This window comes from Helianthus annuus, chromosome 14 (assembly GCF_002127325.2).
Source record: "Helianthus annuus cultivar XRQ/B chromosome 14, HanXRQr2.0-SUNRISE, whole genome shotgun sequence".
Lineage (NCBI taxonomy): Eukaryota > Viridiplantae > Streptophyta > Magnoliopsida > Asterales > Asteraceae > Helianthus > Helianthus annuus.
This window is the reverse complement of record NC_035446.2, coordinates 146,324,290-146,351,041: the sequence shown is the minus strand read 5'-3', so window position 1 is coordinate 146,351,041 and position 26,752 is coordinate 146,324,290. Positions and strand designations below refer to the sequence as shown.

At 38.3% G+C, this 26,752-nt stretch overlaps 3 protein-coding genes across 3 annotated transcripts; 2 read left to right on the top strand and 1 right to left on the bottom strand.

Annotated features, from left to right (window-relative positions):
* The first annotated feature begins 219 nt into the window (after positions 1–219).
* On the top strand, positions 220–768 carry LOC110907544. Its single transcript, XM_022152509.1, has one exon. The coding sequence runs from the start codon at positions 220–222 to the stop codon at positions 766–768; it is 549 nt and encodes a 182-aa protein (XP_022008201.1).
* Positions 769–15,854: 15,086 nt separating this feature from the next.
* LOC110904204 (serine/threonine-protein kinase SRPK) lies at positions 15,855–20,566 on the top strand. Its single transcript, XM_022150032.2, has 5 exons — positions 15,855–16,222; positions 17,064–18,026; positions 18,111–18,158; positions 18,707–19,102; positions 20,272–20,566. The coding sequence occupies exons 1-4, from the start codon at positions 16,010–16,012 to the stop codon at positions 19,091–19,093; spliced, it is 1,611 nt and encodes a 536-aa protein (XP_022005724.1). The 5' UTR covers positions 15,855–16,009; the 3' UTR covers positions 19,094–19,102; positions 20,272–20,566.
* A 549-nt stretch (positions 20,567–21,115) lies between these two features.
* LOC110904206 (magnesium transporter MRS2-11, chloroplastic) lies at positions 21,116–24,858 on the bottom strand. The gene is made up of 13 exons (XM_022150034.2): positions 24,388–24,858; positions 23,731–23,803; positions 23,432–23,502; positions 23,064–23,149; positions 22,861–22,951; positions 22,692–22,760; positions 22,501–22,581; positions 22,258–22,420; positions 22,124–22,169; positions 21,959–22,039; positions 21,798–21,880; positions 21,658–21,701; positions 21,116–21,576 (listed from the first exon to the last, which is right to left on the bottom strand). The coding sequence occupies exons 1-13, from the start codon at positions 24,763–24,765 to the stop codon at positions 21,481–21,483; spliced, it is 1,362 nt and encodes a 453-aa protein (XP_022005726.1). The 5' UTR covers positions 24,766–24,858; the 3' UTR covers positions 21,116–21,480.
* Between the last annotated feature and the right edge of the window lie 1,894 nt (positions 24,859–26,752).

Below are 26,752 nucleotides of genomic sequence, written 5' to 3'. Positions count from 1 at the left end.
ATTTATTTTACTAATTGTTTCTGCAATTTTCTTTTCAGAATGGCATCCCAGTTGATGACTACTGCTGTTTCTGCTGTCATGACCAGTGCCGTTTCTGCGGTCATGACTTCCGCTGTTGCTGTCACTACCGGTCTAGTGACACCACTGCCTAATGCAGTGTCGCATGCTGAGAAACCATAGAAATTCAGTGGTCTGAATTTCAAACAGTGGCAGCAAAAGATGTTCTTTTATCTAACCACGCTGAACTTGGCAAGGCTCTTGACTAAACCCAAACCCCATGTTGATGAAGGGGATGTGGATGTTCAATCTGTGAGCGCGATGCATGCTTGGAATCATTCGGATTTCCTGTGCCGCAACTTTATTTTGAATGGTTTGGTGGACACATTGTATAATATGTATTGCAAAGCAAAGACTGCCAAAGAATTGTGGGAGTGTTTGGATCACAAATACAAAACAGAAGATGTGGGCACTAAGAAATTCGTGGTGGCTAAGTTCTTGGACTTTAAAATGATAGACTCCAAAACGGTCATAAGCCAAGTCCAAGAATTGCAGGTTATCCTTCATGATATTCATGCGGAAGGAATGATGCTCAGTGAAACATTCCAAGTTGCTGCAATGATCGAAAAACTGCCACCAAGTTGGGTTGATTTCAAGAACTATCTCAAGCATAAGCAAAAGGAGATGACCATTGAAGATCTTGTTGTTCGTCTTCGGATTGAAGAAGACAACAAAGTGGCCCTAAAAAGGTTGATGGTCCTGAAACAGTGAAGGCCAATCTTGTTGAACATGGCCAATCTTCAAAGGGAAAAAACAGTGGAAAAGGTGGAAAGAAAAGTCATGGGAAAAGCTCCAACCTTGGTCCTAAGGGAGGAGTTGGGAAAAAGAAGTTCCAAGGAACTTGTTATAATTGTCAAAAGCAAGGCCAGTGAATGCACGCTTCCCAAGGAGGAAAATGCTCGACAAGTGAACATGGTTGATGACCTGACATTCATTCGTTTCGAATGAAGAGTGGAAGTCGACAACCTGTTTGCTATGGTCACGGATCTCTTGATTTTGGTGATTGAAATTAATTTGGTCGGGCAAAATAACAAGGATTGGTGGGTTGATACGGGGGCTACCCGTCATGTGTGTTTCGACAAGAGTCTTTTCAACACCTTCAAAGAGATGACCAATGGCGAAAAGGTTTTTATGGGAAACTCCGCCACGACCGAAATTAAAGGTGAGGGGAACGTGGTTCTAAAAATGACTTCTGGAAAGGAACTCACCTTGTCAAACGTGTTGTATGTTCCAGAAATTCGTAAGAACCTTGTGTCGGGGTGGCAGTTGAACAAATTTGGGTTCAAAATGGTGATTGGGTTGGACAAGGTCGTGTTGACCAAAAATGGTGTGTATGTTGGTAAGGGCTATGCCCTTAATTGAATGTTTAAACTAAATGTAATTGTCGTGAATGCAATGAAAGAAAAAGCTACTAGTTCTACTTACTTTATTGAGTCTTCTAATCTTTGGCATGGTAGACTAGGTCACGCAAATTATAATTCCATTCGTCGTTTAATCAAACTTGATTGTATACCAACATTCGGTATCGACTCAATTAATAAATGTGAAACTTGCGTAGAAGCAAAACAAACGAAATCGTCATTCAAAAAGGTGGAACGAATCACCGAACCCCTCGAGATGATCCACACTGATGTATGTGATCTAAAGGCAATTCCTACTCGTGGTGGGAATAAGTACTTCATCACGTTCATTGATGATAGTACTAGGTATTGCTATGTGTACTTACTTAAGAGTAAGGACGAGGCTATTGACAAGTTTATCTTGTTCAAAGCCGAAGTTGAGAATCAACTAAATCGGAAAATCAAAATCGTAAGGAGCGACCGAGGAGGTGAATATGTTTCACCTTTTATTGACGTATGTGCAAAAAGTGGAATCATCCACGAACTCACGGCTCCTTACTCCTCTCAATCAAATGGCATAACGGAACGGAAAAATCGTACTTTGAAAGAAATGATGAATGCCATGATGATCAGTTCTGGTGTAAACCAAAACATGTGGGGGGAAGCAATCTTATCGGCAAATTATGTGTTGAACATGATACCCAATAAGAAAAAGGATGTAACGCCTTACGAATTATGGACCGGAAAGAAACCACCATATAAATCCTTGAAAGTGTGGGGGTGTTTAGCTAAGGTGGTGGTCACACCACCTAAGCGCCTACTAATAGGACCCAAAACGGTGGATTGTGTATTTATAGGATATACCTGTCTTTATGGTCCTTATCGTTTTCTTGTGCATGATTCTAAGAATCCTGGAATATGCAAAGGCACCATAATGGAATCTAAGGATGCATCATGGTTTGAACATATGTTCCCATGCTTAGATAAAAGTGAACCTAGTTCTTCTAGACCGGTTGAGGAAATTGTTCCCGAGGGTGAAGTTGAAAACGATGAACCTCGAGAACAATCTAATACTGAGGAAGTTGAAATCAGGAAAAGTAAACGGCAAAGTACTGAAAAATCCTTTAGCCCTGAGTTTCTTACCTATATGGTAGAAGATGAACCTCAAACGTACCAACAAGCGGTGCATTCCTCAGAAGGACCTCAGTGGAGAGAGGCAATCAAAAGTGAGATAGACTCTATGTTACAAAACCATACTTGGGAACTAGTGGATCTTCCTCAAGGATGTAAACCACTAGGATATCGATGGATCTTCAAGAAGAAGATGAAACCAGATGGGACCATCGATAAGTACAAAGCAAGGTTGGTGATCAAAGGATATAAACAACGAGAAGGCTTAGATTACTTTGATACATATTCGTCAGTTACGCGAATAACATCCATCAGGATGGTGCTTGCCATTGCCGCCATTAGAGATTTGGAAGTTCACCAAATGGATGTGAAAACAGCTTTCTTGAATGGAAATTTAGAGGAAGAAATCTACATGGAACAACCCGAAGGCTTCATGTCACACCCCCAAAATCCACACGCGGAGTATCACCGCTTGGAGGCGTGACATGACCAGGATCAAACCACCAATCATATTGAACAATGTATTTAAGATTGATAAAATCCAACCACACAATATAATTGGTGATCAAAAGTTAGTTAACCAAGTTCAAATTAAACAGCGAAAGCATAAGACGTGAAACCAAAACATAAGTTTAATAAGTTCATAAAGTTCAAATATTAAGCACGGGACATAATAGTCCATATCCCACAACGACCTCCTCCTCGTGCAAGCTCCATAAGCATCTAACGACCTGTAAGGCATGTAACAACGAGTCAACAACTAGTTGAGTGAGTTCACAGTTGGTTGTATAGTTTTAAGTTGTTTTCGAAAACATGGTTTGTCTTTTGCTGGCTTACTTGCCGTGGGGGTTACCCCATAGTTGAAAATATGATTAACTAGTTCCTTCTTTATTACCCAAACCATATCCATAATCAGTGGAGGCTTCCCCATGTGAACCACTAGACCGTTACCATATCGACAACTGACGAACAATAGTTGTGCCCTACGTCAATGTCTATCATCATTGACAGTTTGCCATAGTCCATTAGTACACGCCCGTCCGACTGGCACGGTGTGAGGTTTGTTAAACCTAATAGCGCTATTAACTAATGACCCGCTCGCCATTGGCCTCGGCGATTAAGTCGATATAAAATGAGGGACTTCATGATAGAGTTTTGTCTAGTAAGTTTTAAGGTTGTTGTCCTACCCAAGGAGGACGAACGTACGTATTCTACCCAAAGAGAATACGCATGATTTATATTGGCATCCTACCCATGGAGGATGGCGGGACATATCCTACCAAAGGAGGATATGTAGGTTCCGTTTTAATTCTTTAACCCATTCCTAACCACCGGGAATCCCATGCCTTAGAAAGTGTGTGAACTCACCTCGGTTTGCTCGGTTAGATTAATTACTCTAAAAATCAGGAAATCAAGCACGTCCTAATAAGGTACAGATAACAATCAGTTTCCCATGTATAACACGTATCATACGTACGATTTATCTACTCATTACTTCTATCACGTACCACACAATTCTAATGTCAAGGTACTTTGTTAAGTTATATTATTTTACCCTAAAATAATATAACTATCTCACAGAATAAGCAAATATCCACACAAGTGTTCTATATATTCTAAATATATATATATATATATATATTTAACCATTTTACTTGTAAAAATCAACCTCCGATACTTTGTATTTTTGTAACAAAACACATGGCGAAGTTCATTTTGAAAAACAAAGTTAAAACGTATATGTGAACACTTGTTAGAAATATAATTTCTAAGTGTTGGAATTTTTAGAAAATTTCGCCAGAGTTTCCTTTGTAAATGGAGGTGTCCATGCTAATAAGCATATCGTTTTCTTTTCCAAAAATCATTCAACAATCAACAATCATTCACTAAACAATATTACATTCACCAAGTGTAAAAACAATGCACTCTACGTAGTAACATGAACTTGAGTTTTCGTAAAAACGCGTAGTAACTTGGTAAGGTATTTAGTGGTCTTAGTTACCTCCCGAAGTGTATTTACTTTTTTGAAAATCTCTTTCTCGTGGTTTCTAGATGTTTACAACTTGTAGGTACTTTTTACAAAAATATTTATCTAGCACATCTTCTTGTTCCAAAAATATTACGCTTATTTTGTTACTAAAAATAGTGTAGGGTTACTAAAAATCATGATCTTTCAAGAATCACCTTTTCAAACTTGGTTCCTTTAGGAAGATCATTCACAAGTCTTGGATCTACAAGATTACTAGTTCACTTTGTTTGTTTTTTTACAAGAAATCATTTTATGTTCAAGTTCATGTCTAAATGTGAAGGTGATCATTTTATGTAAACCCTTAATCACCTCCTAACTTGTTAACACATGTTTTTAATCATGATTTAACAAGTTCCATGTGATGATCAACCTCATATTTCTAGTAATCATCAAGCAAGCCTCAACATATACCAAACAACATCATACTAGCAATATTTCATTATGTTTATGTAAAGCTTTATGTTCATGTTTCTTGTTTAAACCTTTTAGTGTTCTTGTGATATTCCTCATACTACATCTTTTACCTACTCAAACTAGAAGTGAACGAAGGTTAAATAAGGACTTACAACTAGCTCAAAGGCTAGGGAAGAACTCTAGTGAAAAAGAGAAGAGAATGGTGTGTAAAAGCAAGTAATGGAAGCTCCTTGATGATCTACAAACTCCAAGCTCCAAGAATCACCTTTTAGCACTTGAATGAAGCTTAAAAATGGAAAGATGAGGGTTGTAAGGTGGTGGTGGTGGCGGTTCTTGATGGAGCCGAGAGGGGAAAGAGAGGGATGAGGGAATGGAGTGAGTTTGTGAAGTGTTGAAATGAATATGATCTTGTAAGATCACACCATACTTATAAGATCTTATCTCGTATATTTTGGCAAGATACTAAAGCAAACATCTAATATAATAATCAACAAAATCTTGAGAGGTATGGTGATGATGATGGCCGATTATGGGCTGGGGGGGGGGGCTAAGTGTAATATTTGTAACTAGTTGGTTAGTTAATAGTTCAAAATCAAGTGTATGTTTAGTTAAGTTTGTTACTTGAGATTTTTGTGGGTGTTAAGGTGTTCGGGGATCATAACTAGCCAAGAAATAATTAAACAATGTTTCTTGCAATATTTTGGTGTCCCGGGTAATGTCCGGTTGTTCGGTTAGATACCGTTTCGTTAAAGTGCTAAGTTGTTCCGTTTAGTGTCTTTTATGTATCATTTTGTAACATTTTTAATTCCCAACACTTAGGAAAGCATACATGACTATTTAGTCAATTTTCTGCACAAGACTACTATGTTAACAAGCACATGTAAGTATGACGCAATAATTAGAAAGGAGTTAAGTAATTCAACACAATCATCAAGCACTTTAATTAACATTAATAAATCGTACGGATACATGAAATCATGAGGGTTGTCATATACTTCACAGCTATTGGGCAAGAAAAGAAAGTGTGTAAACTTGTAAAATCCTTGTATGGATTGAAACAGGCTCCAAAACAATGGCACCAAAGGTTTGATCATGTCATGCTTGATGCTGGGTTCAAAATCAATGAATGTGACAAGTGTGTGTATGTGAAAGACACATCTGATGGATATGTCATTTTGTGTCTATATGTGGATGACATGCTCATTGCTGGAAGTGATGACAAAATCATAAAATCTACAAAGAGCATGCTAAAAGCAAGGTTTGACATGAAAGACATGGGTCTTGCGGATGTGATTTTGGGGGTCAAGATCATGAGAACCCAAAGTGGACTTGTTTTAAGTCAATCCCGTTATGTGGACAAAATTCTTGAGAAGTTCAATGCAAATGACTCTAATGAAGCTAGAACTCCACTTGAGACGAATCAACATCTAGCCAAGAATAGAGGTGAACCTGTAAACCAATTGGAATACCCAAGAATTATTGGTAGCTTGATGTATCTTATGAGTTGTACTAGACCAGACATAGCATATGATGTAAGCAAGCTAAGCAGGTACACGAGCAACCCAAGTTCAATGCATTGGAACTGTATCGCTCGGTTGCTTTGCTACTTAAGATACATCCGGGAATACGGGTTGCATTACAACATATATCCAACAGTTATAGAAGGACATTGCGATGCAAATTGGATATCTGACACGAATGATTCCAGAGCAACAAGTGGGTATGTATTCACACTTAGAGGTGCTGCTATATCGTGGAAATCGTCAAAACAAATGGTTATCGCTAGATCCACGATGGAATCAGAGTTCGTCGCTTTAGATAAAGCAGGTGAAGAGGCAGAATGGCTACGTCAATTTGTTGAGGATATACCAAGATGGCCTAAGCCGGCATCGGCCATTTGTATACATTGTGATAGCCAATCGACACTTGGCAGAGCTCGTAGCACAATGTATAATGGTAGGAACAGACATATTAGACGTAGACATAATACGATACGACAACTACAGGAATTATCACTGTTAACTACGTGAGGTCAAAGGATAATATTGCGGACCCGCTAACAAAAGGCCTAAGTAGAGAGTTAGTGCAGAAGTCGTCCATGGGAATGGGACTGAAGCCCTTGAAAATATAAGTTCATATGATGAAAACCTAACTCAGTAGACTGGAGATCCCAAGAGCTGAGTTCAATAGGAAAACCTAATTGTATGAATTAGTAAGGTCACTGTGGGGGATAACCATACGTATATATATAAGGGAGTTTATTGCAAAGCTTAGTAAACTTCCTAGTCTATTCCTAAAAGTGACAAGTGTGAGGCTAAGCCTATGGCTTTTAATGATTCGACTAAGGTAACCATACATAGTGAATCACCTATGTGAGAGAGAAGTGGGGTCGCTTCGAAGGGTATTGTTGGGGCACAATACCTAATGGCTCTCACAGAACCAGGCATCATGTTCATGACCATAACGAACATAACTATGAGGACTTGACTTTGTCAGGGAGAGTCTTGTGTGAAGTGCATTGTCGTCTACACAAACGGCAGACGAGTTCAAAGACATCAAGTTCTACTCAGAGCTAGTGGGCTAAGTGCATTTCATGAGCGAAGGTTCAAAGGGTGACACCTACCTATCGTATGCAAAACTCAACTGCTAAAATCTAATTGGAATAATGTTGTTTCTGAGATCGACCTCCATTCATGTGGGGGATTGTTGGAAGTTTTGGTGTGAATAGAAAGTCTCAAGTGGTAAAACCATTTTGTCCCGCATTGGAGTGGGAACAAAAGGATATGCAATTTTTAAGGTGAAACTTTATCCAAGCTTTTGAAGTCTTATGACATGTTTTACCACAAGTCCTACCCGCGCGCGCGCAGGGGGGTGCAAAAAAAAAATGGAACCGGAATTAGTTGAACTCGCGTGTGCCCGCACGTCCTGCGGACACGAATGCAGCTCCGAAAACCCGGGCCCATGTGAGGCAGTTTTTGCACTCAAGACTCATAACCGTGTTTGTTTTTAGTGAGTTTTAAAACTGAAACTGAAATGATTATTCAAGATTGATGGTCATTAAAAGGTTATTATTATCAGTTTCAAAACTGATGTAGTAATGACAATTATTCAGTTTTAATTCTCTGCAATGATGGCTAGAATTCGGTTATGCTTTTGTGACTATAAAACTAGATCAATCTGATCAGTTTAGACACACCAACAACTAGGCATGAGCAAATGGTATAAAATACCGATCCCATCCCGATCCCGATACCGATAATCCCGATCCCGACATGTTTCGGTATCCGAAACGGTATCCACATTTTGTTTTTTCGGTATCGGTACGGTACGGTATCGGTAAAATACCGACTTTTACCCTCAAAATACCGATACCGTACCGAACCGACATGTTTCGGTATCGGTATCAAGTATTCATGAAATTTCGGGATCGGGACGGGATTGGTATTTACTCATCCCTACAACACACAGCTTCTTCTCTTCTATCTCAATCTCTGCAAACAACATCTCTCCTGCTTCTTTTCAGGCAAGTGTTCAAGTCCGGCAGTGCGTGGTACTGATTCGAACCGGCGTACCCTGGGAACAGACGACGAATCTCTTTAAGGGAATTGTGTTAAACACAAGCCCGGTTCACTCGTTAACTGTTTCTTTATTTCGGTTTCTAATTATTTTGCTGTTCTTTCAGTTGCAGTTTTTCTAACAAAGTGAAGCCTCATCCAACCCTTTGAATCCCTGTGGTTTGTATTTTTAACCCTTTGAATTCAACCTTTTTAGTCCATGATTTGGATGAGGTTTCTGTTTTGGATTAAATGGGTTAAAAATACAAACCACATGGATTCAAATCAAGACAAATTTGATTTTTGAATTCAAATAGTTAAAATGCACAAACCACAGTGACTCAAAAACGACTTTAATCTTGAAATTACTTTGCTCACATTGTAATACACACACATGTTTTAATAACATATGAATTTTCGATGTAAATTACATCCACTGAATTTATTATAGATTTTTCGTCTAATTTTCAATATGGTCCTACACATAATCTCGACCAATAATTCAAAATGCCGACACTGACTCTAACGGTTGCTATTTCGTAGCACCAATACATTGAAAAACGAATTAGGTATCAAGTCAATCATTAGATTGCGCTATTGCTTCACTCAACCTTAAAGTCGATTTGAAAAAGATATATAATTATATTGATTAATTTTTAAATTAAAATAAAACATACTTAAGTCCAGTGGCAGACCCAGGAATTTTTTTATGGGGTGTGGAACATTTTTAAAAATTTTAGGCCCCTAGTTATATAAGTAAAAAAATCGGTTCGTTTCAGGTCGGTTCAGGTCGTGTCGGGTCGGGTCATGTAAAACAAAAGAAATCGCGTCATAACGTCCCTACTCATGGTTCCTATCACAAACAAATTGATCCATAAGTTCATCGCTCCATAACATAATGTTTCAATTTTAATTTTCAACCCCTAGAAATCGTGTGTAATCACCCTAAAAATCATATATACAACCATAAACAACGTCCCAAGAGAGGGAGGGTGGAGGAATTCTAAGGGACTACTCATGGTGTCGGACGGCGGTGATTCGCGGAATCGCGGCTGCTGATGACGTGCTGTTGTGTTCGATGATCGCTGGCAGGAGACGATCCAAGAGAGGGAGGGCGGGAGGAATTCCAAGGGACTACTAGGCTAATTTTAATTATTATAGTTTGAACTTAGGTTGAGTTTGGTTAATGGGCTAATTATGTTTAATGAAATAGTGGATTAACGTATTGGGTATTTGGGTTAAGTTGGGTAGTATAAGTTTATATAATTTAGGTAGTTTTTTTAATTAGAGTTTACTAAAAAAAATTTAAAATATAAATCGGTAACATTTTTTACCTAAGGTGTGTGGACGAAAAATTCCAAGGGGTGCGGATGAAAATTCAAGAGGTGCGGACGAAAAAATCCAAGGCGTGCGGACGGGATTTTCAACGGAAAATAGCACTAAATTTTTTTTTCCCGGGGGTGCGCCCGCCCACCTTGGGCTAGGGGTAAGTCCGCCCTTGCTTAAGTCTCTAATCTCTATTTATAACTTTGTAAAATAGTAACCAAGTTTTAAAAGTGTTTCAATTAGGTCACTCAAGTTTTAAAAGTATTACAATCAGGCCACTCAACATTCATTTTCATTAAAATTAAGGGTTTTTCATCCATTTCAGAAGTAACCATGGTGATGTGGATTTTTGTTCGTTTTTTCTCTTTTATTCGATGCTAACTTCGAGTGATGACGTGGATTGTGTAGGAACCGTTCGCGTAATTAAATAAAATAAAACAAATTTTATTAAACGATTACAATACAGAAATAAGAAAGCTAAAATTCTAGTATAATTACAACTGAAATAAACCAAAATACAAGAAAGAGTAGAAACAGAATTGACTGAGGCACGTGTTCAACACGCTTCCCTTAAAACAAATTCCGAGTCTCCCAGGAGTACTCGTTTTGTTTCCCAGGGTACAACAACCGGAGCAGTAGTACTGCCGGAATTCGCCTACAACCCGAAGGTTACCTTGAGAACTGCAAGAAAAGAATCAGAAGTAGGAAGAAAGTTGTTTGCATAAGCTGTTGTCTCGCTGGGTTTTCGTAGTGTACTCTACAGCAAGGTATGGAGCTGTATTTATACAGCTCCCGGTTTGAAACAGCCAAAAACGAATTAAATGAGAGGTTTAAATTGCATTAAACGTCTTCAATGCAATTTAATACGTCATTTAATTCTCAGTCAAAGCCTATTAACTCGTCAGTTACGAAGCTGGACTGAAACTGCACTGTCATTCAATGCTGGAAGCTTCTGCGCGCGCGTGCGCGCACAAGTCACCCTGATGCGCGCGCGCCCAGGTCTGCAGGCCCATACGCGGTGCGTCCTCTTGGCTCACTGCCATGCGCGCATGCGCCACACTGGCTCAAGTCCATGCGCGCGTGCGCCACGTCACCTGTGAGCCTATACGAGCGCGCCACACAGTCGCGCCGTATTGGCTCACTCTGGTGCGCCGCGCACGACACAGCAGGACCTATGCACCATGCGCGCAACCGCGCGCCTCCATGCCACCTGTACTCGCGCGCGAAGTGAAAAGTGCGCCATCAAAGCGCCACATTGCGCCTCATCGCCCACGCCACGCGCGCGCGAGTACGTGCGGGTGCGAGTGCGAGTGCAAGTTAGGGCGCACCCTTCGCGAGGACACTGGTGTGTGCTTCCATGAAACAATAAGGATGAAGAGTTTCACCTTAAATACCTATTTAAGTTCCATCTCTCATTCGATGTGGGACAAGGTGCTACTTTCCCTTTTGTTTCAGCATTCAATGTTTCAAACACCCAACTTTGAGCATCGATATCTCATTCATCTTAGCTCGGTTTTAGACGTGGTTTAGTTCGTTGCGAAGCTCTTCCAACATAGAACACAAACCCACAAATAAATATATAAAACCCGCTCATTTTATTATATTTATTTCTAGTCCAAAATAGGAAAAAAAATCATTTTCCTGTATTTGTGAAAAATGCTATTTTCACCTATTTTTCCAACAGATTATAACTTGTTTTTTTAATTTTAATGTAATTAAAGTGTTTTTATTTTTAATTAATATAATTTTATATATTAAAATAATCCGACCCCAACATCTTATGCTTCATTTTTTCTTTTCACATAGAAAAAAGGACATGACTTGATTTGAATGTTAATGTATCTAACTGGGACAAAAACAATACGAGTGACCTAATTAGAACATTTTTAAAACTTGGTTACTATTCTGTGACATTTTCCCTTTATATAATTATAAACTTTAGTTGAACATATAATTAGATAATCAAACGTTTATATGTAAAGTTATATTTTGTTTTCACTGTTCTGTAACATTTGACAAATCCATAGAACGTGAAAAAAATGCATGTAATCATGTATTGTTGAAGGGAAAAGGAATCGCATATCATCAAGTAGAAAACTAGAAATACTCTGTAAACAAGCCGTGACGTTGAAGAAATATTTTCTCACATATTCCTTTTAACCGTGTTGATTAGTTCCGTCTAAACTCTAAATGATTTAGTAAAGACATGATTAATTGATTACTCATATGGTTTGCAGTTTAATAGGTTTTACTCGTATGGTTTGCAGTTTAATAGGTTTGAGTAACAAGTATGGTTTATTATTATTTTGACACGATAAGAGTGATATGAGTGCTCATCATTTCGTATTTGTATGATTCTTGTGCCTTTTATACAATTAATATATTTTTGTAGTTTTAGTAGCATGTTTGAATAGTTAAATTAAATTAATTTAATTCAAGTTTAATGTATATTATTACTATATTATTAAATAATTTATATATATTATGAATAATAACTTTATTATAACCTACTTTTGTTTTAAGTTTGAATTTCACTATTTATACTTAAACTAGTAAAGGAACCCCGCGCTTCGCGGCGGGTTAGCTATATCCACCTCACGAACACAACGTGGAAATTAGGTACATAGTGTAAAAATAAGTGCTCAATTTTAAAGCAAAACTACATCAGCCTTTCGAGGCAGACATACATATTCAAGTTTATACAAATGATGATACATTCAATGATTTCAAAACGTATTGTTGGAGGACATTTATATGCATGACAATGAAAGGAGGTGAAGCAAAAAAGTGATAGTGATTCACATGGATTGCATCCCGAAAAAACCATTACTTGAAAAGTAGACCATTGTTATGTAGTTGGCAAAAAGGTTAGCGCTAGTGACGTGCGTTCTGCATCATTGTTGCTTGGGTCTTGGGGCAGCGACCTTGTTGGGTTCTTCGCCTGCACATTACCAAAAGAATGAAAAGACGCTTTGTTAAAATGTTACTTTGAAGATAAATTTTAACAAAATATGTGGCACTAAACTAAATAAAATATGTTTGATGGCTATTATTTAAACAATAAAAAAGCCAACATCAACTCTAAATTAGAGGCCATCAATTAGACTAAGCGGTATGGGGCCAGCTAAGGCCCGGCGAGCTCCGGCGTCGGTCCCCCACACCGCCCCCCTCATCCCGTTCCGGCTAACCAGCAGCCCACAGACGATCTCGCCGGGCCTCCCTTCTCCTTCCTTCTCTCACATATACCTATACATACATACATATATATATATATATAAAGGGGTTCATCCCCCACCCCCCTAGGTCCATCCTCTCCAAGCCACTCCTACGTGGCGGCCCATCCCCTTGGGATGAGGCTCTCCATACCCACTAGTCTTATGTGTTTTCAAGACAATTGCTTCATAGCTTCATTTTCTATGATCAACTGCTCCTTGCACACTGAAAATTACAGAAAGAAATATATTAACTCTAATTCAAAAAATTAGTAAAAAACGTACAAAATTACTGCCAAGTAAGAATAATTGGATTTAAATAGTGAAATACTTCATTAATAATGTTAACGTTATTGAGCTTCATTGATTAATGCTTCTTTCTTCAACTGCTCGTTTTTATTTTTAAAAAATACAAGATCAAAAGTGACTCTTTCGCTAGTTGGTCAAAACATGAGCCAATTCCTCCAGCAATCGAATGGATATTTAGTTTTTAAATACACTTTTGTATCAATCTAAGACATACACTCTTTTTATGTTAAATTATGAGGTTGTTGATAAACCTGGGAACAACTTGCGAACTCATACATATTGAAACATATCACATAATGTATCAAAAAAAAAACATAGGTGATTAAGTATTTTTATATAGTTTTTTTTTTCTTTTAGGTTTTGGAGTATCTGTCTTAAACAAAGATTCTTACATTGAAGAATATCTTAGAATCTTCCAAACAATTTATTTATTTCGTAATTATGATGTTTTAATTCAGTATGATAACTCTGTCCTCTTTATGTTTGTTACCTAACTATTGTTTACATCTTTAGTGTAGTAGGTTCAACATTTGGCCCCTTATAAAACATTCTTTTATAGTATAGTATACTTAGGCATGGGCAATTTTGACTCGATTTGGGTTTTCTTTCTAGCTCAACTCAACTGGCCATACAAGAAAGAAAACACTAATTTACAGGAACATGTCAAAGGTGTTTAGTTTTCCAAAGTGTATCTAGGTTTTAATTTAATTTAATTTGCTTTTGGTTATATATAGATAGACATGTACACATAAACATATAATGCTATATCTGCCTTTACTTATATGTTGAAGAAAAACAAATAATTCAAAGGATGTACATCTTCATATTCTCCGCTTTCATGTCTGTAATTTGTTCAACTTCATATTAGTAAGCTAAATAATTCCTGTTTAACCCAATTTTGTCCCACCAAAACCTAGATAAGCCATAACCCCAAGCATCTAACTAATCAACACCCTAACGTGAGCCCTAATTCAAAATAAAAAAAATGTAACAAACGATTCATATGAGTTTCACCAACAAAGTGGAATCGATTACCTTGTATAGTAGCAGCATGTCGAGTCCAGTAAAAAAAACCCAAAAAATTTTAGTAATCAACAACCCAGAAGCCCTAATTCGAATACCGAGAAGTACAACCATAGCTTCATATGAGTTTGATTCAATCCATTACTTATATCGATTCAGGCAGATTTTACCAACTGCTTGAAGTTGATGGATTTGGCCGGAGAAGAAAAGAGATGCGATGCCGGCGGTGGTCTCGAGAGTGATAGAGAGCAGGAGAGAAGTTATTCGTCACCGCCACCGGAATGCCAAGCGGAGGTTTCTCAGCAGCGGTGATGTGAAGGATGCGATGTCCGGTCGGCCTTGTACACCATCCGTACCATGGGAATAGAACCGCCGCCGGTGCACCACTGTGAATCCGCCGTAAGGATTTGTGGCCGGCCTTCTTACTCGTGTTTCTTAGTCGCTCTCTTCCTTATACAAAGTAATGGCATAACTGTAATTAACATACTTTTTTCTGTCCAATCTATTAAGACTGGCATCTGCCAGTCATTAGAAACCTAGAAACGTGAACTGTTGTTAAGACCTTTCATCTTTTGTTATTATATAAATGTATATGTTTTCAACTTTTTTTTTTGAATGTGTAACAAAACTTGGTCACTCGGGTACACTAATTAACAAAAAGGCCACTCATGCTTATGATTGTAGACAACGTTGGTGATCTAGCACGTTACAAATTTCAGAGAAAGCCAACGCCCAAAGGGCCATTGCGGTAAAAGTCTTGGCTCGTACATGACATTTTGTCACAAACAAAACTCTAACGGACAACCTTCCCTAGAGAAAGTTCTTAGGATACCACTAGAGCATTGACCTTTCCGTTGTTTTTAACCCATTTAATTTGATTAATTTATAACAATCAAAGTGTTATACCAAACTTAAATGAACCTAAATCCTTCTACTGAATCGTGTGAGGGTCTACTAGTCTTAAAGTTAATTGAAAACATTTATTCTAAAGTTTATTAATTAAAAACATTTATTGTAAAGTTTATTAATTAAAAACATTTATTGTAAGCCAATAAGATAGTGATGGAGTAATTGAGGAAAAAAAAATAGTATTCCTTGTGAGTCAGGTTCGACTCCCACTCTCCCTATTATTTTGTGCGGCATCCAGGTGAAGGATGAATACGGGTGACGCCGATTCGTCTTGGATGAAAGGCGAGGTTTTACCGATTATTCCACTGTCGTGCCTTTGAGCGGGTGGAGGTCGAGTTTCTGCGCATCTAGGAGAGCCAAGGGGCTGGCGAGTGGCGACGGTCGAGTAGTCGACCTTGTGCACATAGCCCGGTGTCATGGTGTTCCTTGCCGTTAAAAAAAAACATTTATTGTAAAGTTTATTAAAAACATTATTATAAAATAAAACAAAAACAAAAAGATGAATATTTTAAACAAGGCAATCTTCTCTATGAGAACAAAAAGAAAATCCAAGAACAGAGCAGGTAGAAACCCTAATTTGAAGCTTCTGAACACTCTCTTCAATTTAGGGGTTCAGTTCCAGATCCATCGCAATCGGTTTGTATCGAAGCTTCATCTTCGTCTCCTTCTCATCGAGCTTGCAGTCACACAGCTGTATTCTGTTGAATGGCGGAAGACAATAACAGAAGAAACGGAGACGATCGAAGCGAAACGAGTGATTACACATCTGAAGACGAAGGAACAGAGGATTACAGACGCGGAGGTTATCATGCAGTTCGTATTGGTGATAAATTCAAACATTCTAGATACGTTGTTCAGAGCAAGCTCGGTTGGGGCCATTTTTCCACCGTTTGGCTCGCTTGGGACACACAGAAATCGGTATGCCTTATTTCATCATTACCGAATTCAGCTTTGCTTATTTATTCATGTTTCTGTAGATTCCAGAACATTCCTTTGCTAATTACCTGAATTGAGCTTAGGGATTTTAAATTTCGCACCGAAAACCGGTACCGACAATACATTCGGTATGGTATTTGGTTTTGAATTTATCTCAATTTCGATATCATTACTGTTCCGTACTGTACCGGCTCGTGACTTTGACTTTTAACAGTACCTTATCATACTAGTACCGACCGGACATTTACTTTAAATTTAGCTAAATCTCGGTATAGGTATTATACTACCATGTGGTACCGAAGGTACCGAATCAGTTCGGTACCAGTACCGATCTGTTCACCAGTTGGTTGTTTGGGAATGGGTGTTGCTATATGTATAACTTGTATACGGGTCATATACAAGTATACGGGTCATATGCATTCACATCACAAACAAAGCTGGCATTCCCTAACATGTATACGACTCGTATAGGTGTATACTGATCGTATAACTGGCATTCCCTTGAAGAACACGAGTCGCACAAGTATATATGAGTCGTATAAGAGGCTCGTATAAGTGTATATGGGTCGTATACATGTCAGAGTGTCAAAATAAGATTCAAGGTGTGTGAATAGCTTGAGCCTTGGGGGATTGGTTAGGCATAATGATTGTAATTGGCAGGTGATTTGTTTTTTTTATGAATCAACTGGATGAGTTTGCTTTAGTGTAGACTGTAGACAGTCAGCTGGTAATCTATTATGTAACTTTTGATCATTTGAATATTTGATGTTTTGAGAAAAATAGTTAAAGCAACATTTTGTATTTGGTGTGTTACCGTGTGTAGAGATATGTAGCTTTAAAAGTTCAAAAGAGTGCTCAACACTACACTGAGGCAGCAATGGATGAAATTACTATCTTAAAACAGATAGCTGAGGGGGATCCGGATGACAAAAAATGTGTGGTGAAGCTGTTGGATCATTTCAAACATTCTGGACCAAACGGGCAGCACGTTTGTATGGTTTTTGAGTATTTGGGTGATAATCTGTTGACGTTAATAAAGTATTCGAATTACCGAGGGATTCCTCTTCACAAGGTCAAAGAGATCTGCTTGCACGTTTTAGGAGGTTTGGATTACTTGCATCGTCAGCTTTCTATCATTCACACGGATCTTAAGCCGGAAAATATTCTACTTCTGTCCATGATTGATCCAGAAAGAGATAGAACAAAAACAGGTGCACCCGTTATTCTCTCATCAAGCAAATGTAACAATTTGACTGAATCTGGTTCTTCTAAAGAAGTCAAGACTTCGAATGGCGATCTTACCAAGAATCAGAAAAAGAAAATTAAAAAAAAGGCCAAAAAGGCTGCTGCCCAAAATGGTTCGGGCAAGGAAGGCGTTGAGGAGGTTGAAGCAGATAACGAGACAACTGGTTCTGGTGCTGATTCTTGTGTTAATCAGACATCAAACGGGGACTCTCTTGAAGAACGTGCCTCATCATCAGTCGTAAAAGCTGATTCCCGTCAAGGAAATCAGCTTCGGGGAAGAGGCAGCCGCTCAACAAGGCAGCGGCTATTAGCAGAGGTTGATGTAAAATGTAAGCTGGTTGATTTTGGTAATGCGTGTTGGACGTATAAGCAATTTACTAGTGATATCCAAACTAGACAATACAGGTGTCCCGAGGTTTTACTAGGGTCCAAATACTCGACCTCTGCTGATTTATGGTCATTTGCTTGCATATGCTTTGAGCTGGCAACCGGTGATGTTCTCTTTGATCCTCACAGTGGTGACAACTATGACAGAGATGAGGTATTATGGTTCCCAAAAATATAAATCTTTTTTTTCATGTTCGTTATGTGCTAATGCAGTTGGTATTTGGTTATTACTTTACAGGATCACTTGGCCCTAATGATGGAACTTCTTGGAATGATGCCTCGTAAGGTTAGGCATTTTTTATTTTATTTTTACACGTAAAGAAAATGGCATTTTTGTCTCTGAGGTTTGGCTACTTTTGGGGCATTCGTCCAGAGGTTTGTTTTTCCGCATCTAGATCCAAAAGGTTTGAAATCTTGTCATTTTCATCCGACTCGTTAACTCCATCCATTTTTCTCCTTTAATTGAGGGGCATTACCCTCTTTTTAGACATTTTTTATTAAAATAAAAGACACTATAAGAAATAAAAGATCCACCCCAGTTGACTTTCTCCCCACCCAAACCCTTTAATCATCACAAAAAAATGTCGAAAAAGACGAACATACCCCTGACTTAACGGAGAAAAATGAATGGAGTTAACGAGCCGGTTGAAAATGACAAGATTTCAAACCTTTTGGATCCAGATGCGGAAAAACAAACCTTTGGACGAAAGTCGCAAAACTGGCCAAACCTCAGGGACAAAAATGGCATTTTACTTATTTTTTTATGTATTTGATGTTTTGATAATCGCTGGATGTGTTAATATATAACTTGACAACTCTATTAATGTTATGCAGATAGCTTTAGGTGGGCGTTACTCTCGTGAATTGTTTAACAGACATGGCGATTTAAGGCATATCCGTCGATTGCGTTTTTGGCCTCTGCATAAAGTGCTAAAAGAGAAATACGAGTTTAGTGAACAAGATGCAAAGGATTTGGCTGATTTTCTTGTTCCAATACTTGATTTTGTCCCTGAGAAAAGGCCTACAGCTGCGGAATGTCTTAATCACCCATGGTTGACCGGGGGTCCACCTCGGGGTTTGACTTCTGATGCTCCTGAAGGCAGTGATAATAAGACTTGTGAGAAAAGCAGAGAGAAAGATGAGAGGGAAGCTATGGAGGCTGGAGTGGGAAACATTGCTATTGGGGGTGTTTCAAAGCCATCAACAAAACAATCTAGCTGAGTTCCATAGGTAAGATTTTATTGTTCTGTTTCTTGATTAAGGTGCTGTTTGTTTTTTCAGATGTAAAATGTCTGTAGTCTGCGAACCACATCTGCAGACATCTGCAAGAGAAGATGTGGCCTAAATGTCTGCAGTCTGCAAGGAGAAGAGGGTTTGTTTTTTTTTTCTTCAAAAACAATTTCAACCACACAATACACACAAGCTCTCTCTCTTTCTGCTCTCTCTCTCTAGAAACTCTCTCTCTCTCTACAACCACCACCACCACCGCACCACCTCACCACCTCTGCCACCACCACCGCACCACCTCCGTCATCACACCACCGCCATGAAGCACAAAAGCACATCCAGCCACAACATCCACAACATCCAGCTCGATACCCCCTTCCCTCCCTCTGATTAACCACCACCGCACCACCTCCGCACCACCCCCCCACCCACTCGATCTCTTTCTCCCTCGCTCGAAGGTGACCAGCGGCCACCAACAGTGGTGGCGGCGTTTGATGGTGATGACGCAGCAGAAGCGACACGCGGCGGCGGCGGTGCCTTGTTCCGACGGGTCTCTCTCTCTCTCTCTCTCACATGTCTCTCTCTCTACAGGTCTCTCTCTCTCTACGCTCGCTCTCTCTCTCTCACAGATGGGTTTGGTGGTGATGGGTTTGGTGGTGATGGGTTTGGTGGTGGTGGGTTTGGTGGTGGTGGGTTTTGACGATGGTGGTGGTGGAGGTGGTGGCGGTGGTGGTGCGGTGGTGGTGGCGGAGGTGGTGGTGGCGTAGGTGGTGGTGGCAGGGGAGAAGTTTTTGTGGTGTGAGGTGTTTGGATTAGGTTTTGTGAAGATGTTTGAAGCAAAGGTTCTGAGCTTTTTTTTAAGATGAAAGAAGCTATTTGTAGATCTGTTTAAAAAAAAAAAACAAACAGTCTTCAACATCTTATGTATGCCCGCCTGCAGACATAAGCATTTTGCAGATGTTATAAGCAAAAACAAACAGCACCTAAATCGATGCTTTTTGTTAAAACTGATGAAAGCAAGTGAAAAACACACAATTGGCATCTTTTGAGATTAAGTGATAATTTAACGTGTGATCCACCCTCAATACGACTTGTTTTGACTAAAAAGCTGTAATCTTAATATCATGTAACTTATTTTTAGATCACGTATATGTTTTCTTGATACTTTTCAGTGATGAAGTGCCATTTTTGACCGTGGGCTTGTTGCAATAGGGGTATTCGGCCAGTTTTCTTCAAGTCTGCATGCATATTCTTTGTATAATTTTCAAAGTTTATGTTGTGGAAGATTTATGTATTGGCCATTCCATTACCTTTGTAGACGGCCGATAATCCCAATTGTACATTGTGTTGTGTCTGTTACTTTTTATGAAATATTTTTTTTATCTTGCTACCCAACAATTAAGAAAAGGCATGTTATGTATGTTATGGATTTATTTGTTAAGTCTTGCAAGTTTGCTGGATTTTTTTGGTAATATGTATATGTGGTTGGTTATGGTTTATATACTTCACTATAACAGAAACATAGACTTCTAGTACACATTTATTTTGAAACCGAAAGAGTAGCTTTTAGTACAAGTGTAGGTTACTGTGTTGAGTTTATCAATTTTTCAGATTGTCACTGATTGTATGATCATGTACTTATTAGAGGTAATCTAGCTTATTGAATAAAAAGATACATTATTCGCAACAAGTTTTGAGACTCCAAAGTCCCTTTGCTTTTAATTACTTGATAAATATTCATCTATTTGATCCATTGAAAGTTGAAACAAAAGCATTACTCGGACAATCTATTCAAGGATGTTTTGAGACAGACCAAACGAGACCGGTCAAAGGTTTAAAATTGTATCAACTAATAAACGCAGGGTTTCTGGTCAAATCTAGGCATCACTTGGGAGTCCTTTAACCATTGATCGAAGGTGTGCGAGAAGCGTTTGCACTTCTTGGTGCTCCGCTAGCCGGGAGTTGGGGAAACTCCATCGATCTAATCACACTAGTACCACATAAGAGCCAGGCAACTCAAGATGTTAGGCTAAACGTTAACTCAATAGTTTGTCCATGATATAGACTTAAACCTTAAACCTTGATTTGAATACCTAGTAAAATCTATAGAATTGGACCACACTACTTTTAGACTTCCATCAACAACATATAATCCACAAATGGCATATGATCTTACAATATGTCGAGTCGATCAAAACATCCACAATGCCTCGTCTAGAGAGCTCTGTTATCTTGCTAAAATCCTGTATGTTTGACCTCACTCTGTACTTGATCTGATATCTATGCTGAAAAGTATCTGTTTGGTCGGTCTCAAGCAGTAGGGTTCGTGTTCCTTCCTTTAACGTCCATCTATTATCAGTATAATGCTGTCAAGTGGATGTCTAAAGAATTTTCCTTGCTCTGAGGTACGAATACATGAGAAAAAATGCCACCACCGCACCGAAAATAATTCCTCCAGTTGTCAGCCAAAATGCAAACTGCACATTCAATTATTATTATATCATAATCAAGTTATAAAACAAAACAAAACACGATTCGTATTAAAAACGCGAGAGCACCACATGTTCTTCCAGATACGATTTTAGATTCATGCCAAATATACCTAAAAAAACCAAACCAAAACTGAGCTTTATAGGAGAGGATGGTAACTTCATATAAAACTTCAGGATAAACAGGCAAAGAGAAAAAGGAAGTTAACCAGCAACTAGAGCACCAACTGCAACGCAAAAGGTTCCAACCTGAAGAAGTAATTCGAATCGGCTCACCTCAAGCCGCCGAGAACTGATAACAAAACACATCACATTTTTTAAAACATTTAAAATTATTATATCTGGCTTGGTAAAACATTAATATGCAAACCTTAAATTAACAGATATCGAGTCTTCCATTTCCCTCGCTGACTCGAGAAGTCTTTCTGCTTGATTATGACATGATTCACATCTGCAATCATAAACCAGACACAACTTTCAATCCACACACAATCTTCATATGATAATTTTCATATACCTTTAGTGATGAAATTACCTTTGAAGATAATTTTCCAGTAGCATTTCAATTTCTTCCTCTTCTTCTGCAATGATAGCAAGTCCATTATTATCATAAAAGTAAAAATTTACCTTTTAATTATTTTCTCTATTTTATCATATTTAGTTATTTACCCTCAGCAATCTGCTTCTCTTGTGGTACGGAACATTCTAGATCATCGTTTCTACTCAAGATACAGTTTCTACCCACAATACAGAGACGGCGAATTTCATGAGAGTCCTCGAGTATATCAAGCAACATTTGTTTTAGCGCTCCTGCTTTTGATCCTAACTCAACCTATTTAAATTAAAAAAAATAAATTAAGGGGCTACTTATTTTCAGTTTACTCTAGATTGACATAATAAAATGGACGATACCAATGTTTGCTTGCTAATACGGAGTTGTTCCAATATGCCAGCTGTCAATCTGTTTGGCAAAACCTCAAGTAAAGCTTGAACCTGAACATGTGTTTCATACAATACACTCTTAATATTGCAATTAAGGTTCATATGATCATATTATATGGTCCCCTTATATATATACACACTCACTATGTTTCCATACTCACACGTGGTTCTAAATCCATTAGTTTATCCTCAAATCGCTGTACTCGTGATTGAAGGGCAGCTTCAACAACCTGAAATATTTCATTAAAGTTATTGTAAAATTTTGATTTTTGAATATAAATAGAAACGAAGAAATCAGACATTAAATGAATTAGATAGACCAGAACAAACCTCAAGTTCGAAAGGCATTACAGGACCTCCATGCATGTTCTTAGGGTTCAATCGAGGTAATAATGCGTCGATAAAAGCTTTCCCTGCTCTCCTAAGATGCCCAAGAAAAAAACCAGAAATGAACACATCTGTTATTAGTGTTTCCTATGAAATAGAAAGGGTGTGAATAAAAAGAAAAAAGATCTTCAAATACTAATATTTACCGGTTGTAATTAAAAATAAACACACTTTCTAGCATTGCAATCGCGCGTAGTGAGCCTAAATTCAGTAGTATTGCATTCTCACGAACCTGCAAACAAACAAAAATTTATAATTATAGATCCTAATGCTTGTAGAACAAGTAACTTGTTCCCTGAGTATATTCATAGCCAAAATACTTACCTAATTAAAACCCTAATTAAGATGAAACTAGCGATACTGATGATTAAGAGTTATATCAGAATTATACCACCAAGGCACAAATTATGGAAAGGTATGTGCGTTGATCAATGCCAACGAAGGAGTTACAAAATTTTGAACTAACTATACAAGAAATAGAACAGAGAACCAGTAATTTGACTTTGTGCCATACCAGCAATGAGGGCATTGTGTTGGTCAACCACAGTGAAGGATCCACACTCCGAATGTCTCGAGGACGAAGACCTGATATCAAAAACTCAATTAAGAAGTGACAATGCACGTAAAGTAACACACATAATTTAACTCAGTTTTGTGGATGTATATAGAGATTCGAGAAGAGTAAATAGGATTTATGATAAAGTGCTAAGCTGATTACAGAGAAGCAAGTATTATATTAAATTTTCTTCAAGGACTAACAAAAGTAAGCTCCACAAGGAGCAGAAAGTTATATTATCAAAACATTTCGCTCACCACTTGACTTCAGCAAATGTCGTCTACTAATCTTTCTGGTTGACACCATCCCACTTGAGCTCACTTCTACAACCTTTAAAAGATATCAATATACAATAACATATAAGGATCTTCTAACTTTTGGAAGTTGCAAACTATAAACATTTGGAAAGAACATCTGATCAACCAGTGCTGCTTAAACATGCATAAAACAGTGCATATACATGAACAAAGCTCCAATTACATATGTCAACTGAAACTACAAAGATATCTCTTTCTTAAATTGTGTCAACAACTATCGATTTCAGAAAGCATTCTACAACTGTAAATGCCGTCAGAAGTTGCTAATAGTATATGGCCTAAGTCAATCCTTCTCATTAAAATGATCAAATATATGATATATAATAAATTACATTTACTACAAATAATATTCCTCGTCTAATATTTACAACTTCAACTTCTGATCAATATACTCAAATATACTCCAAAAGCAATTACTAGTTGTTTTAATAATCTCATAATAAGGGTTCTAATAGAACTGATATTCACCAAAAGCAGTTTTCTCAACCTATTGGCACATCTGTAATAAAATATGTCCCTGAGATGACCTAATATCAAAAACTTAACCTGCAATCTAACAATTTAAGTGAAACAGGAACCTGCATATTATGATCATACCTCATAAACCGGTTCACGAATCCCTATGTTAAGAGAATCGGACCAATACGTGATATTCCTCCGAGAACCACCGTCCTCCGCCTTATCCTCATCATCATCAGAACTCCGGCGAGTGTCCGTCTCCGTGTCCTCACGGTAGACCTCATCGTTATCACTTGTTAACGTCTCCTCCGTTGATCTCGTACACCATGCCCTAAACCTACCACTCGCCGAGATTTTCGGAAACAAAATATCGTTGGTGTTTCGCAGAGAGATCAGTTGACATTTGGATTGGATCAAAGTGCATCCGGTAAAGTGAAGGTGAGATGGTGGATGAATGAGTGGTAACTGAAATAACTGAGAAGATGAAGAGATCGTTGTTGTTGTTGTTAACGCCATTATTGTTAGTTTGTTGCGATTACAAACATTTGGGAATGGAGTTGCGTGGGTGTGATTGTGGTTGTTTTGATCCAGGAGGAGGATGACAGTTGGCTTCTGGTTATCTTGTGTCCACGTCGATTCTGTTTATCTTTTTAAATTTTGGTTTTAATAATTAAATGACTAATTTACCCTTGTCCAGTCACCCTCATCATAATCCAAAGAAGCTGCTGCATGCATCCTTTTTTTTTTATTCATGTGTTAATTTCGTTATAACCGCGCCCGCGCCCCTCTCAAATGAGTCACTTGTGTGATCTGAGCTAGCTACGGAGAAAGAAGCAAAGTGATTTTTTTCTTTAATATATTATTTTTATAACTTGTGCTTGTTGTTAGGTATTGGATAAGAGTCGGTCACGCGGAAGCAAACAAACACAAACTTTAGTAGAAAATAAAGAACAAGAGAACACAATGTGGTTTGGTCAAGGTGACCTACATTGCAACTAGAGGTTTATCTTTTATTAGGCGCTCATAGAATATGATGTATGTTTATATTGTTGGGGAATTTTCAGATTGCCGGATGATCAGAGAGGCGTGATGTCACTCTCAGATCAAATTATTTCAGTGGTTCATCCTAAGAATTCAATCGGATACAACTCTGATTTCGAGAAATTGAACCAGGGTATCTTTTTTGTGCGTGAATTTTTTAACCCGGAAGAATGATCAAGGAAAAAAACTGTCTACGAAAATTGGGTTGGGGTTCACCAACTGCCACGTAAAACTGCCAATTCTTTATGTTTCGAAAATAAGCCGTTTTTCCAGAAAATTGGGTTGGGGTTCACCAACTGCCATTGCAGCTCGACCGCAGCCAGGGCTCTGCCCCTTGGACCCTGCTCCCAGGGGCACTGCCCCCTTGGAACCCCCATAGAGTACGGGCTCTGCCCGTACACTTCGAATTATCATAACTCAAACAAGCATGCACTCCCGCACCTCCTAACTTGCTTGATGTGTATTATTATTCGCCTTGATCACCAAGTCAATCCCCGATTACACTAAAATATCTAACATATATAAAAGACCTGATTATGGTTAATTACTTAGTCAACAAGAAACAAAATAGTTCCCATTTTAATTAAAGAGAACTGGCCTCTTTGTCTTCGTTCTTAGACCATGTGTAGTGGTAACAACTTATAATGCCCCCACCATGGGGCATTATCCGACACGTGGCGTCCTAGTCAGCAATGGGGCATTATAGCAAAAGTGATGTAGTGGGGATAATGCCCAAATAATGCCCTTCCAATCATTAAAAAAAAAGCAACTTAAATCATATTGGCTGGTCAAACATTGGAATAAATGCCCATTGGCCACATGCAGCACATGGAGCGTTTTCATTATAACGCCAAACATCATTTTCAGAATTTTTTTTTTTGATATAACGCCTAGTGTAATGGTTAGGGGGGCGTTTTGGGCGTTATTTTTCAATTTTTTTAAAAAATCACGTCCTACTACGGATGGTCTTAGTTGACTGCCATTTAGAAAATCTTTACGCTTCACACTTAACTTTTTTTCAAAATCTATATAGATTGTGTTGTTTATATTATTTTAATAAGCATTCCGATATAATTTTTTTTGAAAACCAGGTTGCCAATCACTTTGTATCCCTCTCTCTTTTCTCTCACACCTTCTTCTCTCCTCCATTTGGCAGGCGCTAGGTGCTCTTATGAGTTGACTAGTTAGGTTAGTCAAATTGAGTTATACAAAGTACTATCAAAATCAAACCCCATTCTAGGCGTGATTACATTTCACTAAATTAATGGGTTACAAACTTGTCAAAATCCATCAATCATTCACAAAGTCAGCGCACTTAAAAGTGTCATCCACTAATCCACTGACTAATTATGGATTCGGTACCCTATTTACCCCTGACTAATTATGGATTCGGTACCCTATTTACCCTAGCCAATTAAGGTCAAGCAATCTCATATTCTGTTATTTATCTTCGACCAGGTTT

Coding starts and splice junctions, on each gene's coding strand:
- LOC110904206 (XM_022150034.2), bottom strand. CDS start 24,765: ATGGCGTTAACAACAACAACAACGATCTCTTCATCTTCTCAGTTATTT. Junction 22,582..22,691: donor TAATGGATTTAGAACCACGT/GTGAGTATGGAA, acceptor ACACATGTTCAG/GTTCAAGCTTTACTTGAGGT. Junction 21,702..21,797: donor AGTTGGTGCTCTAGTTGCTG/GTTAACTTCCTT, acceptor TGGTTTTTTTAG/GTATATTTGGCATGAATCTA.
- LOC110904204 (XM_022150032.2), top strand. CDS start 16,010: ATGGCGGAAGACAATAACAGAAGAAACGGAGACGATCGAAGCGAAACG. Junction 18,027..18,110: donor ACAACTATGACAGAGATGAG/GTATTATGGTTC, acceptor ATTACTTTACAG/GATCACTTGGCCCTAATGAT. Junction 18,159..18,706: donor TTGGAATGATGCCTCGTAAG/GTTAGGCATTTT, acceptor AATGTTATGCAG/ATAGCTTTAGGTGGGCGTTA.
- LOC110907544 (XM_022152509.1), top strand. CDS start 220: ATGTTCTTTTATCTAACCACGCTGAACTTGGCAAGGCTCTTGACTAAA.